This window comes from Mesoplodon densirostris, chromosome 2 (genome assembly GCF_025265405.1).
Source record: "Mesoplodon densirostris isolate mMesDen1 chromosome 2, mMesDen1 primary haplotype, whole genome shotgun sequence".
NCBI lineage: Eukaryota > Metazoa > Chordata > Mammalia > Artiodactyla > Ziphiidae > Mesoplodon > Mesoplodon densirostris.
The window spans coordinates 33,060,432-33,080,014 of record NC_082662.1 but is presented as its reverse complement, the minus strand read 5'-3'; the positions used below and the strand labels follow the sequence as shown (position 1 = coordinate 33,080,014).

Genomic DNA, 19,583 nt, shown 5'->3' with positions numbered 1-19,583 from the left:
TAAAAACTCTCAATATCTGAAGTCAACGAAGCAGAAAAATCTAAGATTATTAAAACCAAAAACCTGCTTTGCTGATTTTTACCATCCCCAGGGAAATGTCACAAAAACGGAAACAAAAAGGGGCAAATTGTTGTTTCTACTCAGATGACACAGAATCCCTGGAATTTGAGGATATAAATTCTAGAAACATTAAAAAACCCTAGGCACTACTATTTAGGTAATCTGGTTTTGTTACAGAACATTCTCTTTCACATAACTGCTCAAGTGGAAACTGAATGATACATTCCTTAATGATGTAAAACATGAGTTGGAATTGAGATGGCCTGATTACATTCTGGATCATTTTCTAGAATTATTGATTCAGTCTGTTAAGTACAAGTATTTCCATGTAAGTCATCAAAATATAGATTAGTCCAGTCTGTAACTATGCACTTGTGTATAAAATAAAGTTGAAATGTTTGGAATTTAAAAAAAGAGAGAGAAATGAAGAGAAACGTGAATCAAAATTACAAAATAACTTAGTAACATAATCAGTAAGAATGGAAAACACGAATACCAGGTGGTCGGCATGCTGCTTCTGCAGGACATCCTGTCTGTAATCCTTTACGAACACTGAACTGAGCTTGTCCTCAACCTCAGCCAGCCAGTTGAGCACCTCCACCTCATCCTCCCCGAACAGCCTAGCGTTAGACAGTGCTTGTTCAAGCAGGGCTGCTTTCCGACAGCACCGGTCTTGAATCTCACTGAATCGGGCCTGCAATGAGTCTAGCTTTTCAGACAGTACACCCTGCTCTGCAGAACATGTCAGGGAGGAGAGGGACTGCCCAAGTTTGACTGCCTGGTGCACATCTGTTGCATGGCTTTCTATTTCTTCCTCCAGAGCCTGGAAATCCAGATGGAAAAAATGAATAACAGAAACAAAATAAATGAGAAGTAGACATGAAACAATGAATCACAAATGATATAATAAATAATAATATAAAAGTTCACCTACTGAAGGGCAAAAATAACATAAAGACAGAGAACAAAAGCTGTTTTTCCTGATAGCAGCCTATTAGTCCATTTCTATTTTTACTTCAAGAATGTGACTATCCAATTAATAACTGGACCATATTTTAAATTAAACTTATTAAAAAACCCTCACAAAACACATCTTATAGAACGCTGCAGGCAGTTTTCTAGGATTTCTGGTTCCAATTCTGTGTTTTCATTTACCATAACTACTTCCTACCTTGTGCCGAACAATCTGCTGCTGTATTTTGGCAGTCTGAGTGCCAACAGGTTCTGAGTTAGCGAGCTTTTTCTCTGTGACAGATAAGAAGTCAGAAATAGGCTCAGCTGTCTCATGGAATTGTTTGGCCAGAACCAGGATATCTTCCAGCTGTTTTTGCCTACACAAATATATAGAACAAGCTGCTCAGGCAAAAAGTCACATTAAGACTGATAATAGTACTATATTCAGTAAAAGACCAATCTTAATAAGGCACATTTGAAATATCAATAGTAAACAGAACACACATAAACAGCACTTTGCTGTTTTAAAGGCTTTCATAAGCAGTACCTTATTTTGATTTTGTCATGCCCTTGTAAGGTAGGCAGAATTATCCCACTATTACAAAAGAGAAAACCAACCCTGAAGGCTTAAAGGAAGATCTTTCCAGGTTGCCCACTGGGTAGCAATAGTACAATGAGGATTATAATCAGACCTTCTACTACTCTTTCTCCTGTTGGATGTGGCATGTGCATCTTCTGTAAATGTGACCAAAATAAAGTTTAAAGGAGTAAAAAAAAATCATCAGTTTTCATTTCTCTTTCCCCATCACTGCTACCTTCACTTGTGAGTGAAGAGAAGAGAGAGCATTTGAAGAGCAAAGGCAGACCAAGCTATGAATGAGAACCCCCCTTCCTATCTCCCCCAATCCAGTCAGGCTTCTAGTAATTTCAAGCCCCAGAGCATAACTCTGAATTCTGATTCAAGGCAAAAAATGACCTCAAACTAGCTGAATTTGCCAAGGCCAACAGCAGCCAAAAGATCTATGGACTTTATAACTGGAATCTTAAATCTGGAATCTTAAATCTTATTTAATGTAACATCCACACTTAGCTTGGATTTCAAATACCCTGTAGATTAAACTCAGCAAATTACAAAAGGAGAGAGGAAGCCTGAATGCTGGAGGCAGCCTAATAAGCAACAGACAGAAAAACCACCGCAGAACTGCACGAGCACACAGATTAACAATCAAAGGCCATGACGATGACGCTGGAGCATTAAAAACAGACTCAGTGCTATGTCATCTGAAAAGGCCCTGAAAGCATGTGACTTTTATTTCAGAAAACCTTCACTGAACACCTACTCTGGACAAACTTATCTTAATAAGAAATGATTTAATATAAAGATCTGCCATCTTAATTATCTGGAAATTTAATTATGCTCGAGTATAAAGAAAAATATAGGGCTTCCCTGGTGGCGCAGTGGTTGAGAGTCCACCTGCCAATGCAGGGGACGTGGGTTCGTGCCCCAGTCCGGGAGGATCCCACATGCCGCAGAGCGGCTGGGCCCTTGAGCCATGGCCGCTGGGCCTGCGCGTCCGGGGCCTGTGCTCCGCAACGGGAGGGACCACAACAGTGAGAGGCCAGCGTACCAAAAAAAAAAAAAATATATATATATATATATATTTCTAGATGCTATTTTTAAATGTCAATATAAAGTATAGAATTTCCTTTCTTAGTTTATGTCCACTTGCAAAATACATCTTGAATTAATAATACAACTAAAACATATAATCTTAAATATTATTAATCAAAAATTTCATTTTTAAAATATTGCTTGGTGGGTTATTTTAATTGGTTAATGACCTGCTTATAGATTTTATTCTTTTTTTTAAAAAAGAATAAAATATTATATTTTATACTGGAGTATAGTTGAGTAACAATGTTGTGTTAGTTTCAGGTGTACAACAAAGTGATTCAGCTATACATATACATGTACCTATTCTTTTTTAAATTCTAAATTTAAAAAATTTCATTCTTAAAAAAATAGCCCCTAATTTCTATGTCTTTCTTACTCACCTCTGATTTTGGAATCTGAAAGTTTGAAGGAATCAATGTAATAGGATTTGGGGTAGCAAAGAGAAGAGCTAAAATAATTTAGAGGCATCAAAAATCCAATATTAAAGAATCTAAACAAAAGTCTTTAGAATGTCTACAACAAATGACACTGCTCTTGGTATTTCTTTAAAATATTGGCTCAGAAACTGTGTTAGACTAGGATGGAAGCAAGTAGGGCAGAAGGAAAGAGTCATAAAAAGATACCTTAGGAACAAACCATGACTTTAGTGAGCTTAAGGACCTAGGAGGTAAGTACATAAAATAATGACCATAATACAAGGTACAGATGATGAGTTACAGCAGTTAAGAGGAAAGTGAAATTGTTCTATGCTTGGGGAATACAGAAAACCTTCATAAAAGCAGGGGAGATGAACAGAAGCATTTCATGGAAGATGCAACGCCATCAGCAAAGACAGAATTAGGAAACTGACAGAAGATACTGAAGAACCGAATACGGTTTACTGCGCCCCCAAGGAATGAGAACAGTGGAAACTAAGAAAGGTAGGTTAGGGGGCTTCCCTGGTGGCACAGTGGTTGAGAGTCCTCCTGCTGATGCAAGGGACACGGGTTCGTGCCCCCGTCCGGGAGGATCCCACATGCTGCAGAGCGGTTGGGCCCGTGAGCCATGGCCGCTAAGCCTGCGCGTCCGGAGCCTGTGCTCCGCAACAGGAGAGGCCACAACAGTGAGAAGCCCGCGTAACCGAAAAAAAAAAAAAAAGGTAGGTTAGGGCCAAACAGTAGAGGGCTTTGAATGTTGGATTAAAGAGACTTTATTTTATAGGCAACAGGGAGTCATTAAATGTCTCTGAGCGTGCAAAGAGGGGAAGGCCTGAGGGTAAGCAGCAGTGGAGTGATGATCAGGAGGCTACCTCATGGGAACTAGCCCAAGTGAGAGTTTGTAAGTCATGAACTGAGGCGAGTGGGAATTAGAGAAATGGACGGAGAGGAAAGACACTGTAGAAGTGAAATGGACAGAATTTAGCATCCTGATAGATATGGGACACAAAGCAGGGGGGAAAAAAAGGGTAAAAAATGAGGTTGAGGTTTTAAGCCTAGGAAACTGGAAGGTTAATGGTGCTATTAGTGGAAATGGATGGAGAGACAGAAGAAAAGTGGTGCAATTTGGAAATGAAAATAAGTTGAATTCTTTCATTTGTTTCTCCCACTAACGTGGAGCAAGCAAATACTTTGTAGCTCAGATAAGAAATAAGCAAGCCATGGATGGGTAGAAGTAAAGAGACTGAAGAGGGGGTTATATCTGAAGACGGCCCGTGGCTACCTAGATAATACATGATCAGCTCTACAACTCTCATACTGATTTCTGATTACTTACCATTTATTTTTAAAACTGAGAACAGTAAAGTAAAGTAAAAGTAAAAGTAAAGACACGGTGTGACTTATTAAGCTCAAGTGACACTGGGCTAACTTATAGCTATGGAAAGAGAAAGCACTTCCTTGGAGGAGAAAAGTATACTGCCTGTCTTGTGGCCATTTAGTGAAGAAAGTCCATGCATCTCTTGAATGCTCATTTAACAGAACCACAGACTAGCTCCTAGATTTAAGAACATCTAATATTAGGATAAGCTAACGGAAAAGAACATGATAAATTTCAACTCCAAGTATCGAAAACATTATTTATAAATATGAATGGAAAAAATCTGTTTCCAAAACTCAGAAAATAACTTGGCTGGATTGTAGGAGTCTGCGTCTGCTGTTTGGAACCAAGATTATATTGCAACAGAACACCACCAAAAAGCAATGAGTCTTCCAGGTCTCAGAAATTTATGGAGTAGCTTAGGCTCATTTCCTGAGTTACTCTGGTTATGAGGATCACCTCTAAAAACTTATCTCTCTTCAAGATAAAAGCCGTTAAACACCTACCAAAGCACTGTATGAATCATCCAGGGGCTTTTAGAGCACCTCAGTGATACAAGTCAGAAACTGCCTCTGACCTATATTCCTCAAAACCCCAGTGGCTTTACCTGGCTGCTGCCTTGCTGAGTAGTCCTGTCCATCTACTTTCAAGACTCTCCAACTGCCCAGTGATCTTCTCTCTATCAGCCCGCTCAGCTGCCTGGGCTATTCTGCCTCCTTCTGCTTGAAGCATGTCTACTGTGGCCTTTCGATCATCTAGGAGCCGCTGGAGCAACTGATGTACATGTTTAAAAGGAATGAAAAGTGATAACATGGGGTCACTTTAAAATCTGAAACAAGGAAAACAAACAAAATGCAAAACCTCACCCCACTGAGCCCTAAGTTTAATTGAATAATGAAGTTTTTTTTTTTTCATCCTGAGGCAAAAACATGAGATATAATTCCTACCACCCATATAAACTTTTCATACACTTAGGGTTTTAAATGGAGCAGTGACTATCATTATGTGACTGATAGGGAACTTAGTTTGAACCAGAAGAAAAAGGCACTGAAATGGAAATTAAACCAAAAATATATACATATATAGATAGAACCTTATACATGATATACATTATTTAAATATTGCTGACCCAAAAAACACTGAAAACCTCTTAAGATAAAGTGGTGACTGAAACACTGAAATAGGATAAGTGAACAAGCAAAATTGTTCAGTTCAATACATGTCATGGTAATCTAGGAGATTATAAAGTAAGATGATGAAAATCAATTTCCATCTTTCTTTTCTGGATCACACAGGTAGGTTAGGATTCTACTAAAACTCCTGAATATGCTCCTGAAACCATAAGCAAATGTGCTGTCTGTCATTCCCTACGGCTGTTACAGTTCACTGCCCCAACATTCTCACTTACCTTCTGTTCTTGGATCTGTGCTTTCACCACTTTATACTCAGCAGATGGGGGTTTCTGATTGGCTATGAGCTCCTCAGTGTCTGCCAACCAGCTGAGCAACGGCTCCAAGGCATCTTGGAACTTCCCACAATGCAACAAAGCCTCCTGGAGTTGTGCGATTCTTTGTGCAACCTGTATCACAGACATGGAGGTTCATTACGAGAAAGGAGAGAGCTTTTAAATGACTACTCACCCCTTTTTGTAACTACAGATTGGAACTGCAAATTTTTATTTGCATTCAGGTGCCAGGGAAACCAGAGATTGCAATGTCTCTTTTCTCTGCCCTCCATTCCCAGTATACTCACCTTTTTATTCAATGTGTTCCACCGAGCGTTGATCTCTTCCATGTCATGTTCCAAACCCTGCACATCACAGTTTTTTCCGGCACTCTGGATCAAGCCCTGGCCGAGTCCATTCACCTGCTGTAGTTTCATCTGAAGAGGATCCACCTGCTCTTTCTGAAACATCTAGATAATTGTAAGCCAAAGAAGATTTAATCTAAAGGCAATGAGATCCTCTACACCACACAGTGACTGGTTATTCTTGGGAGATTTATGACTTAACAAGGGAGGGCCAGGAATAACAAGAGAAAACAAGCCATTTGTATGCGAAAGTATCAAGGAAACATGTGGCTTCATATTTCAATACATACATTCTCTTACGGACAAGTAATTACAGAGAGTTACAGCACTACTTAGGCATTTAACCCAATGACTCATGGTTTGTTTGTTTTTTAATCTTCTTAATTTTTAATGCAAAAAGCTATAGAGAATAAAACCAGCACCAGCCTCAAGATATCATGAAAGTGTGATGCATATCAGTCCTAAAAGGGAAGACTGACTAGTATTTAAGATTAAAAATACCTTGGGGAATAGCTTTAATTGACCACTGATACATGCAATGCTCTTCTCTGACTTGGACTAATAACTCAATTAGCCAAAACATATTAATGGTGTGAAGAACACCAACCTCATAGCTTAATTCCCCTGTGGCTATTTAACTCCATTCTGTTCCAAGGCCATAGACCACACATGGCCAATAATCTTGAAATAGTATTCCTCTGATTACAAAGGGAAATGGGCCAGTAATACTGGGAGATGTCCTTAACAACTTCAGACACCTACTCTGAGTAAGACGCAGGTATACATAAAATATTTTTTAAATAATGATACTATATATCCATGTTCACCATGAAACAATGGAATTTTAAAACAATATGAACGAGTGTAAACAAGCAATGTGAATGTTTCTTTCTAATGCAGTCAAGGTCCATTATTACTTGGAACTTCCTAAAAGGAAACAAAGAGTCACAAGAGAACAGTATTTTTGCCACTAATGGTATTAAGGAAAAGAATGAGATAAATATTTGTCCCTAAGATCAGATTCCTCTCAATTATCAGAGGATAAAATGAGCCATATTTCCACTAGTCTAGATCTATTTCCATTCTTTTCTCTTCCATAAAAAGTTCCTTCAGTTTCAGTGAGACAGGTGAGCCAATTAAAGCCAAAGAATGACAGAAAATCGAAGAGGACAAAAATAAATGTGAAAGAAAATTATAAGTTTGGGTAAGACTAATTTTGGCCTATGTGAGACCACAGATCACACTAGGATTAGGAAACTGATTCTAGCAAGAGTGGTCTGTGGCTGAACAAGTGAGTCACCAGGGAGGAAAGGCTCCAGGCAACATTGAAAAAGGAAGGTTATATGGGTACTCACCAGTGGGCTTCATTTTACACTATAATCTGATTACACCATATTTTGTTAGGCAACACTACAAGGCAGTTCAGCTAAAAATGACTGTTACTCTGACAACATGGTTCCCAGAGAAAGCAAGTACTATGATTCTATTTTGTGTTAAAGATGTTTTCACTGCAGAAAAATCAGAGCAGAGGGGGGAAAAACAACTCCCACGGCTTAAGCTGCCTGAGTGCAACAAAACGGCTGTGGGGCAGGGGTTGGAAAGGCAAAGAAAGCAGAAATGCCTAAGGTACAGAGAGAAGATGTCAAGTCCACACTGAAGAGCCCCCTTTTACTCAGTAATTAAATCCTGTCTCGTGCTATGACTGACATTTAATTTATTCTCTGTTGTGCCAATATGGTAGCCAACGGCTACTTGTGGCTCTTTAACTAGAAATTCAGTTCCTCAACCACACTAGCCACATTTCATCGGGTCAACAGCCACGTGTGGCTAGGGCCTAATGTATTGGGCAACACAGAGAATACCTCCTCTCCTGGCAAGAAGCTCTATGGGCTATCAATGTAAATGACACAGAAAAGCAAAAATAAAATTTAAATAGCTTAACAATCTCTTTCATATAACAGAGTGAATTCTTTTCTTAAAAGTTGGATTTACTTTGTTCGTGAACATTTCACATAGAAGCATTAGAGGTTACTTCATTTCCCATGCCCACTCTATGGATTAAGTTGACAGGGAATGGGTATTTGTCTCATTTTTTTCCCCAGAAGTTAAAAAATATATGAAAGTGCCTCTAGATACTTAAGTAGTTTAAATATTTATATTGAACACCAGTGAACAGAAGGTTAAAGAAAGTAAATTTGAAAACACTTGCTCCTTTTCTCTCAACTCCCAAATAAAGCTGTTGTGCAAAACCAGTGCTTTTAAGATACATTAAATTCCTACTCCTAACTACTTCAATGGGACTGTGCCATGTCATTAACTAACCAGTGCTGGCAGACATTTCCCAGAGCAGAACACTAGTAAAAATTATTGCAAGGCTGTAAGATGCAACAGGGGCATAAAACAGAAAACTTCCCAAAGAACTTCTTCAAATGCTTTTATCTTTGGTAACACCACAGTCTCCCAGTTTTCATCCTGACTGATCCTTTTTTGAGGTCCTTTGCCCTCTCCCTCTTCTAGATCTCCAAATGTTAGCCTTTGGGGGTAGGGATAAGAGTAGCATGTCAGTCCTGAGCCCTCTTCTCATTCCACAGTCTCCTCTAGGCAATTCTATCCATTCCTATGGCTTTAAATACTTACCATGATAAATGCTCATCACTAAAATTTATATGTATCTTCTGAACTTCAAATCTGGATATCCAACTACTTGCTTAATATTGCCATACAAATGAGTCACAGGCATCTTGAACTTAACCATTCCAAAATCGAACCTGCTAACTTCCTCTCCCCCCAATCTGTTCTTCCCTAAGCAATTTACTACTGCCCCCATTGGATGGCTGTGAGCATAACTGACGCCATTTTGGGCCCTTAGAGTTTCTCCCGTCCTTTTGCTGACCCAACCCAGGACTGTACCGTACAGTAAATCACTTCTCTGTTGTCACGGGCTTTGTAGGTAATAGATATTGTTTAATAATCATCAGGACCCAGTAGCCCCTATGCTCCGTTAGTCCCCAAACAATGATGAAAACCTTCGCTGACATATATTCCTGGCGCCCATGAGACTAGTACCCATTCATAAATCTTGACTTAGGAATGCACGTCCTTTTTCCAAGCACCTGCTGCCCCCACCCCATAAACCCCAGACCCTAGGTTAACTGTAGAATTGTCCCAGTGGCCCCCTGGGCGGTGCAGAGTGCAGCTGCGAATGCTTCAGAGTTGTTGTCTGTCTGATCCCACCCTGACAGTAAGTTACCCTATAATAAACTGATCCATTGATTATATGGAGCTACCTGCCTCCTTTTTTGGTCTCAAGATGCCTCCTCGGTTTAATGAGTACTTTTTGTTCCCTCCACCCTCCAACACCCATCCACTCAGTTGTGCAAACCAGAACTAGAAGCCATCCTTGATAACTCCCCCTCACTCCCTCCCAATATGAAAGCCATTATCAGGTCTTATTGATTCTGCCTCCAAACTGTATCTTAGATCCATCCAATTGTCTTCAAATCCACTGACACCTCTCTAGTCCAAGCCACCTGGACAATTGCAGTAATGTAGCAGGCTTCTTTACTCTGTCCTTGATCCACTGCAATCCACTCTAAACACAGCTGTCAGTGTGATTTTTTTTTTAAGTTGCGAACCATTCTGTGTTTTCTGTATTCCATGTGAATAATCATAATACGAACTAACAAATACAAGACAAAAGAAATCTGAGATTTATAAACCCTGGATAATGTTGAGAATGCTACTGTCAGTGTGAACCAGTTTTCTCTATCTTTAAGCTGAGAGTCATCTTTTAAAAAACGTAAATGAAATCATTTCACTCCCCTACTTAAAATCTTTCAATAGCTTCTTACGGCTCTTAAGGTAGAAATCCTTTTGAGGACTTCTTTCTCAGCCCCTGCATCATCTGGCCCCTTCCTAACTCTCCAGGTTTACTGCAAGGCACTCTTCCGGAACCCTTGCTCACTGTGGTCAAGCCACTTGGCTTTCTTCTATTTCTAACATGCCAAGCTCTTCCCAGCTACCATTTCCTTTGTCTGGAATGCTCTTCCCTCTGACTCTCTGAGTAACTAAGTAACTTATCCTTCAGGTTTTAGTTTTAAAATTCCTTCCCTGACACCACAATTGAAGTTAAATACCCTTATTGTTTCTCATCATAACCTTTATTTTTTATTCAAAGCATTTGCCACATTTGTAACCATGTATTTGTGTCATTTTTGCTTAATGTCTGCCTCCCCTACTACAGTATAAGTTCCACAAGGGCAGGGACCATGCCGATGCTATTCACTGCAGAAGCCCCAGTGCCTGGCTCAGAGTAGCTACACAATAAATATTTATCCAGTAAATGAATGAATCTTTGCATAGAAACGGTGTTAGAGAAAGCAAACAAATCCATAAAAGTTCTGCTGGTCAGCTGAGTATTCAAACACTGACCTGAAGTTGCGGGGCTCCCCAGTTTTTTGCTTAAAAAGACTTTCTTGGCAAATTTTAATTTTATAGAACCACTGTTTTATACAAAAGGTTTTTTTCTTCCATTGAACCAATGACTGGAAATAAGACTAAGGAAGTCTATACATGAGGAGAGCGCTTAAATAACCACATATTGTTCTTAGTGGGCCTAGGATCCCACTACAGAAATAGCAAGCGGGGCTTCCCTGGTGGTGCAGTGGTTGAGAATCTGCCTGCTAATGCAGGGGACACGGGTTCAAACCCTGGTCTGGGAGGAACCCACATGCCGCAGAGCAACTAGGCCCGTGAGCCACAACCACTGAGCCTGCGCGTCTGGAGCCTGTGCTCCGCAACAAGAGAGGCCGAGATAGTGAGAGGCCCACGCACCGCGATGAAGAGTGGCCCCTGCTTGCCACAACAAGAGAAAGCCCTCGCGTCTGGAGCCTGTGCTCCGCAACAAGAGAGGCCGAGATAGTGAGAGGCCCACGCACCGCGACGAAGAGTGGCCCCCGCTTGCCACAACTAGAGAAAGCCCTCGCACAGAAACAAAGACCCAACACAGCAAAAATAAATAAATTAATTAATAAACTCCTACCCCCAACATCTTAAAAAAAAAAAAAAAAAAAGAAATAGAAATAGCAAGCAAGTTCTGGCCTTCTGTTTCCTCTATCAAACCTTCTTGTGATTGCAACTGAAAGCTTCTATCTATTTTAACCATGTATACATGTGGACATTTGTACATACATGTGCAGAGGATCTAAAGCAGTTCATTTTAAATCACAGATTTTGCAGCTGGGCTACTATTTCCTTCTCCTGTCATTTATATCAGGTAATATTTCATAAAATGACAACCTCCTGTAGCTGGAAGGATCCTTAGAGATTACCTAGCCCCACCTACTCATTTCGTAGATGGGGAAACAGAGATCCCAGAGACTGATATTAAGGGTTTCTCTGAATATTCTTCCTTTATGCAGATTTGACTGGCTCTTTGTAAGGTAATCCCTATATTTCATTGATTACTGCTGTAGGCTTTATACTAGAAATATTCTGTATAATCAAGAATGCTGGTGCCTTTGGATAGGTTGCTGGGATCTTAGTGTCAATCCCAAATTCAGTAAAACTCAGAAAACTGAATCAAATCCCTCAATCTGAAAGGTGATGCATTCTAATTTGATGGGATGCCTAATTACAAAATAATTGGCGAAGCCCAGGTGACACTACCACCACTCAGCTCTGCAGGAGGATCTGTGGCACAGGTGACGGCTTATAGCCTACAATCAAGATGATTTTTCATTGCTGGCAGCTGCATGTTTAATTGGTCCTCTAGCTAAGGCTGCCCTGAAAGGTTCTGCAATGGGGTGAACCCATCTTTCTTGCAGCATCCATGGATATTCAGGAGATTTAATATTCATCCACTCGCAATAGGGAAGGCATACTACGAAGAAGGCACTGTTCTGGGTCCCGGGGATGGTGTAAAATCAAAACCACCTCCTCACTCAGTAACCCCTGACTGTATTTGACTAAACTTTTAACTCCTTCACTGCTTACCAGCGACCAAATGACGACAGGACAGTGCACTGTAGAAAGCTGCCACTCTCAAAATCCTTTGACTAAGAATGCTCAAGGATAGGAAACCTGGGAAGAGGGTTCACAACACATTCTGTTTTCTAACATCAGGAATCTCAAAATCCTGGAGCTAAGAGAGACCCAGGAGGACATCAGCCCAATTCTTATTTTATGGATTAAGAAACAAGAGGTCCAGGAAAGGAAAAGTGACTGCTTCAGGATACAAAGTTTGACAAGATGACTAAAATGCCTCTTTTTCATAAATATTATTGTGCCTTATTAGGCTTTTAAAAACACACATTTGTATTAAAAAACTGTTATTCACACATCTATATATGGCTTTCCTCCAACCCGCCTTGGTGAATTCTTTCAACTAACCAACATATCTATTTGAAAGGGAAAGGCGGGGGCTTCCCTGGTGGCTCAGTGGTTAAGAATCCGCCTGGCAATGCAGGAGACACGAGCCCTGGTCTGGGAAGATCCCACATGCTGTGGAGCAACTAAGCCCCTGCACCACAGCTACTGAGCCTGCGCTCTAGAGCCCACAAGCCACAACTACTGAGCCCATGTGCCACAACTATTGAAGCCCGCGCGCCTAGAGCCCGTGCTCCACAACAAGAGAAGCCACCACAATGAGAAGGCTGCGCACCACAATGAAGAGTAGCCCCCGCTCGCCACAACTAGAGAAAGCCTGTGAGCAGCAACGCAGCCATAAATAAATAAATAGATAGATAGAAAAAAGGGAAAGGGGGGGAGCATATTGATAGTAATTGAAATCTTCTATGTTTGGTGCGTTGAATGGATTATCTCATTTTATCCTCACAACCCTCACAGGGTTCTTCTGCCTTAACAAATGAAGAAACTGGAGCCTCAGGACATTTAACTGTCTCAGGGTGGTTAAAAAGTACTCCAGGTCTCACTCCAAAGTCCACATTCTAGCCTCTACCTGACTGCTGACATCACCAATGAATAAGCAGCCTCTTGATTTAGGAAAGAACATGCTTATTGTAAAATTCAAAAGCAGAATCACCCTTTCTTGTTAATAATCTTTTTCAAAATGTAAGCCAAAAACTGTTTACATCCCTGTTTTCTTTGGGTTTTGCTTATGTCTGAATTAAAAACAATGAGAGTCTGAATTATAAAGTTTTTCAGCAGGTAAAAACACATTTTCCCCATAAACTCAATAAAAAGACCAAAAAAGACCAGAAAAGCCCAGACACCCCAAAGGGAACCAAAGAAAGAACAATCTGTGCCCTTTCTAATCACCACCAAGTCAGAGAACTTGCAAATCTCACTTTACTCTCCAAATCCTTCCCCAACAATATGAGCAACAATTACCTCATTTGAATTTAATCCATCAACTGCAGCCAGAGGCACTTTCCCATGCAGCACTGTGCCAGTCACCTCTTTCATTCCAAATGCTGGGGAATCAAGGTCCTCCTTGATCCACATTCCAGCAGGGGAAGCCTCCTCTAGAACAGGACTTCCTTCTTCTAAGACAGGCACTGAGTCAGTATGGGTAGTATCTCCCTGGAAGGGTACGCCAGCAGGGAACACTTCCTCCACAGCAGGCACTGTAGCAGCCGGGGCGGCAGGCTCCCCTGGGGTGGGCACTGCAGCAGTGGGGGCAGCAGGCTCCCCTGGGGTGGGCACTGCAGCAGTTGGGGCGGCAGCCTCCCCTGCGGTGGGTACTGCAGCAGTTGGGGCAGCAGGCTCCCCTGGGGTGGGCACTGCAGCATCTGGGGCGGCAGGCTCCTCTGGGGTGGACACTGCAGCAGCTAGGGCTGCAAACTTCCCTGGGGTGGGCACTGCAGCAGCTGGGGCGGCAGGCTCCTCTGGGGTGGGCACCACAGTAATGGGAGGTGCAGATTCCCCTGGGGTGGGCACTGCAGCAGCTGGGGCGGCAGGCTCCCCTGGGGTGGGCACTGCAGGAGCTGGGGCTGCAGGCTCCCCTGGGGTGGGCACTGCAGGAGCTGGGGCAGCAGGCTCCCCTGGGGTGGGCACTGCAGCAGCTGGGGCGGCAGGCTCCTCTGGGGTGGGCACCACAGTAGTGGGAGGTGCAGGTCCCCCTGGGGTGGGCACTGCAGCAGCTGGGGCGGCAGGCTCCCCTGGGGTGGGCACTGCAGGAGCTGGGGCTGCAGGCTCCCCTGGGGTGGGCACTGCAGCAGCGGGGGCGGCAGGCTCCCCTGGGGTGGGCACTGCAGCAGTGGGGGCGGCAGGCTCCACTGGGGTGGGCACTGCAGCAGTGGGGACGGCAGGCTCCCCTGGGGTGGGCACTGCAGCAGGGGGGGCGGCAGGCTCCCCTGGGGTGGGCACTGCAGCAGCTGGGGCTGCAGGCTCCCCTGGGGTGGGCACTGCAGCAGCTGGGGCTGCAGACCCCTCTGGGGTGGACACTGCAGCAGCTAGGGCTGCAAACTCCCCTGGGGTGGGCACTGAAGTAGTGGGGGTGGCAGGCTCCTCTGGGGTGGACACTGCAGCAGCTGGGGCTGCAAACTCCCCTGGGGTGGACACGGCAGCAGCTGGGGCAGCAGGCTCCTCTGGGGTGGACACTGCAGCAGCTAGGGCTGCAAACTCCCCTGGGGTAGGCACTGCAGGAGCTGGGGCTGCAGACTCCTCTGGGGTGGACACTGCAGCAGCTAGGGCTGCAAACTCCCCTGGGGTGGGCACTGCAGCAGCTGGGGTGGCAGGCTCCTCTGGGGTGGGCACCACAGTAGTGGGAGCTGCAGGCTCCTCTCGGGTGGGCACTGCAGCAGCTGGCTCCTCTGGGGTGGGCACCAGAGTAGTGGGAGCTGCAAGCTCCCCTGTGGTGGGCACTGCAGCAGCTGGGGCAGCAGGCTCCTCTGGGGTGGGCACTGCAGCAGCTGGAGCAGTCCACTCCAGGGAGGATTCTGTAACAGCTAGTACATCCCCCTCTGTGATGGCCACTGAAGCAGGTGAAGCAGTCCCCTCAGGAGCAGGCACTGCAACAGCTGGGGCAGCAGCCCTCTCTGTAGCTGATACTGCAGCAGCTGGGACACGTGCCTCCATGGTGGCCACTGGAACAACAAGTACATCCTCCTCTGGGAAGGGCACTGTAAGAGCAACTATAGCAGTTCCCTCTGGGGCAGGCACTGCAGCATCTAGGGCATCTTCTTCTACAGTGGGCACTGCAGCAGCTGGGTCAGGCTTCTGTGGGATGGGTATCCATTCCTCCAAAATTGGTTCCGTATTACTAGCCTTGGTAACTTGTTCCTCCAGAAGGATATTTAGCAATGAATCTGAATCTCTCATTTCTGTTTCCCCTCCCTCCAATGAGGCCACATTCAGCTTGGGCTTTAAGTCATTCACAGTTTCCACTCCATCTCTGCTATGTCCCAGTCCTCCAACCTGCAGGTGCAGACTCAGGATCTCTGACTCTGGGGATTTCCTCTGGAGATCCTGGGAGACCCACTCTGGGAGGTCACTAGGAAGATGTGCTGGGGCTCGGTCCTCCAGCCTGGCATCATAACCCAGTGCCTGTGCTTCACCATCCTCATCACAAGCTCCTTCCACGGACAACAATTCACAAAGGTCCACATCTCCCAAGGAAGTCAGACTGTTATTTCCTTGATTAATAGCTCCTTTCTCACCTTCCCAATGAATCTCATCTGTTAGTAAATGTGAATCATATGGTAACGCCTCTACTTCAGATCCTGAGGTAACATCTATTAGTTCATAGCTAACAGCAGAACTGAGGGGGACTCTCTCCACACACTCCTCAGCATTCCCCTCAACTTCACTACAGTCCAGCTGGGACAAACTGCCATTTTCTTTGGCCAGCTTGGCTTCAAAGCCTGATACATTTTCTTCATGAGAAGCCCTGTGATCAGAGTTGGACAATCCTCCTGGGTCTGGCTTTCCCGGTGACTCCAGATCAGCTGGGTGTCTAAAGTTAAATTCCCCTGCAGTCTCGGGGCTAAAAGGCACTTTTTCACCCTCCTCCTCACTAACAGTGGAAGCGCCCCTCACGGTATCAGAGTAGGCAGTAAGTTCCAAAGTATTAGGCACCTGGGAAGAATCCAGGGCATTAAAATAGTCACAATCCAACCCAGGATCAGAGTCCTCTGCTCTTACATTTAAAAGGCCTACATGCTCCTTTTCTAAGGCAGCCCCTGGAAAATGACTAATTACAAGTGAATTTTCTGCATCCTGGGATGGGGCCAGCCCTTCAGAAGAGGCTTGAGTCTCCAGCTCAACTAAAGGAGTTACTCCTTCTTCACATAAACACTCCTTTTCAAGTTCAAGAAACATCTGCACTGAATCTGTGTCAGAGAGCTGCTCTGAATTGGCAGGACCAACAGTACATTCTAAATCTGAAACAAGACCCTCTAACCCCTGAGCAGTTCTGTTTCTCAGTTCTCCTACAGCACTCTCACCTGTTAGGACACAACTGTAATCAAGCGATGCATCCTTGAGAACAGACGCCAAAAGGTTCTTAGCTGGCCGTGGGTCATCAGAACAACAGATCTGACCAAGAGCTAGGTGGTCAAAAGTCCCCAAGACAGCAGCTGAGAAGTCGGCTCCATCCTCCACCACTGCTACAGTGTTTGCTTGCTCTCTTTCTTCGAAAACATCTGCCAGGCTGTTCCTTTCCTCATCTGCCATTAGAAAAGTCTTTCCTCTCTCTGACAGTTTCTCTTCCTCCCACTCCTCCTCAGCCTCCATCATAATCCATCGTTCATCCTCCTCAAACTTTAGCTCAGATTCTGTTTTCTCTCTCAGGCTGGGGGTTATGAGAATATGCAACTCTGGATCCAACAGCTCTTCACTCAGGCAAGGGGAGAGAGGTGGCATTTCTACAGTGCAACCTGTGTCCTGAAGGGGGTGCTGCTTCTCGCCAAAGCCTCCCTTAGCCAAACTTTTCATGGCTCTGGGCCAGGTTGCACTTGAGAATCTGTGTTCCTGCGTTACATCTGTGTTACCACTTGCTGCTGCAGCTTCTGACTCTAGAGGCTGGAATTCACGGGGAGAGATCTCACTGTGCTGCTGAAATCTGAAGTCTTGGCAATCTCCACCTAAGTTTTTCACATCCTGCCCTTCTGGAATACCTATGGATTTGGACACATGTTCCAGAGTTACGGACTCTGACTGAGGTTCCCTGTGGTCCAAATGACCAGAACTTTCTGTTAATGCAGAACTGGATTCCTTCTTCTCTTGCAAGCAAGGATTTGAAGCACCAGCTTCGGAAACCTCACTGAGAGAAGCTTCCATCCTTTCTGCAAATTCTGGGAAATTCGGTGGCATGAAGGACTTCCATGATCTCCTGTTAACATTGTCTTTGCGTTCTGCATTTGGCCGCCTTCTGGGTGGCACAGGTGCTGACTTCTGCACATCACTGCTTAGCTTTAGTGCATCAAATATTATTCTCTCATCCAACTTTTTGCTTTCTGGTGCTCTGGATTCAAAAACATTAGCTGCTGCTCCTAATGTACCATTGCTGGATATAGTACTTCCTTCTATCTTTTCCATGGTGCTTTTTGAAGTCTGATTAAGCTTTGACCCCTGGTCAATTTGTTCATTTATCCTCATTGTATCATATATAGATCGCTGCGGAACATAGCAATCCTCTATATAGCCATCCTCCTCCTCTCCTTTCCCCAGGCAGATGGGGTTCTGCCTTAAACAGTCTGGCCTGCTGAGTGGCTTACCCATATTTTTCAAACAAGATGAACCATCAACCTTTAAAAAGTTTCTCACGGGTTCCCCCAAAATGCATTCTGCATAAATTAAAAATCCTTCTACATGTTCGTAACCTCAAACCACCAATTGGAACTTCCCTCCAGAAAGGCCTGGAAGTCCCACTTTGAAACCATTCTGAGAGACGCTCTAAGAACAGCTTTCTTCTCACAGGTTAGCAGCCTCATAGTTGCAGGCAGATAAATGGTACAATGTATTCAACAAACAAAATAATTCCTTCTATGGCTTTTTTGTTTTTTTTAAGAGCACTGCTCTTTCCAATTCAGTCAGTTAAAAAAAATCATCTGATATTGACAAGTCTTATTCAATATCTAGTTCCACTCACTTCTCACCCAAGCAGAGTTGGAAGCAGAGGATTTATATCGATTGTGTCCTTTAATAACAATGGCACAGCCCCTCTGGTCTTCAAGTATGGCCCAAGCTCCTAGGAATTCCTTTCATTTTACCCTCAGTTCCAGCCCTGGAGAGTCCAGCTGGTCTGAATTAGCCATTCGTCCTCCCTAGTTCGGGTGTTTGCATTTGAACTGGGCTGGTCGGCGGATATTCCTGCAACTTTAAACACAGGAAGTCCTTCATTCGCGGCCAGCTTGGGGCTTCCTGTCTCCAAAACATCATGGCATTGTTGTGGCTCCCAGAACAGCCCTGCGCCGTGGCCGCCAAACAAGGCGAGGGGAGCCCGGCGCCGGGCCTTTTAGAGGCCGGCAGGCTGCAGCGGCGGCCGAGGGTCACTCGGAAGGGCTCGCTCAGCGCTGCTCCCCCGCGCCGTGCCGCGCGCCCCGAGGGCCAGGGTTGCCTCACCGCAGGCTGGCAGGTGGCTCCCGGCCGCGCCGGCCTCCGGTCCCGCGCTCAGGAAGTTAGTTTGTCCCTCCGGCAGCTGAGTCCCGTGTGCTGTGGGCGCCGCCTCCCCCGCCGCCTCCAGTCCCCGGCCCGCAGCCGCCGCGCCGCGGGCTGCATGTCAAGCAGCCGCCTCTATTCTCCGCCGCCGCCGGCTCCGCCGTCCTCCCCGCCCGCAGCTGTCACGGTCCCGGCATGCAAACTTCTGGCTGGGAACAAAAGGCTCCTCTCGGGCCGAGCGGGGGCGAGCCCTCCTCCCTCGCGCCGCGCGGCCCGCTCGCCCGCCGCTCGCTGGAAGTGCTCGGCTGGCGGGCGGCTCTCCTCCCCTTCCCCGCGCCGCCCCGCCCGGGCAGCCCCCCTGGACGCCGGGGAGCGCGACGCGGACAGCTAGGGGAGGAGGGAAGGGGCGGAGCCGCGGCGGGGAGCTGCCCGAGCGGGAGGGAGGGGGCGGCGGAGGCGATTGGAAGCCGAGGCACCGAAGGAGGGGCTTCTGCGCGGCTCCGGGCGACAGAGCCCGGCGCCGTCCGCTCGGCTCACAGGCCCACACCCACCGCGCCCCGCCGGGCCGGAGGGAAAGCCCCGCCCCCCGAGAGGGCGAGGGGCGGGGAGCGACACCCGCGTGAGTCTCGGCCGCGCCGCGCAAATCCCCTGACAAAGGAAAGCCCCGCCCTCCTGCCGCGGGCCGGGCCCCCGCTGCCCCCGCCGCGTACCAACCCGCCGGGCTCCTAGC

General features: G+C 45.5%; 1 protein-coding gene across 20 annotated transcripts in view; it reads right to left on the bottom strand.

Annotated features, from left to right (window-relative positions):
- The window catches only part of MACF1 (microtubule actin crosslinking factor 1), a 330,003-nt gene that overhangs the window by 48,378 nt on the left and 262,042 nt on the right, over positions 1-19,583 (bottom strand). For 19 of the 20 annotated variants that reach the window (XM_060089544.1, XM_060089550.1, XM_060089543.1 and 16 more), the window contains 5 exons: positions 6,236-6,397; positions 5,892-6,062; positions 5,091-5,257; positions 1,232-1,391; positions 557-883 (listed from right to left, as the gene is read on the bottom strand). In XM_060089544.1, the coding sequence (XP_059945527.1) occupies positions 557-883; positions 1,232-1,391; positions 5,091-5,257; positions 5,892-6,062; positions 6,236-6,397 (987 nt within the window). Of the gene's footprint in view, positions 1-556; positions 884-1,231; positions 1,392-5,090; positions 5,258-5,891; positions 6,063-6,235; positions 6,398-13,642; positions 19,262-19,583 lie in introns of those variants that run through there. The other variant, XM_060089563.1, reaches the window with a different exon arrangement.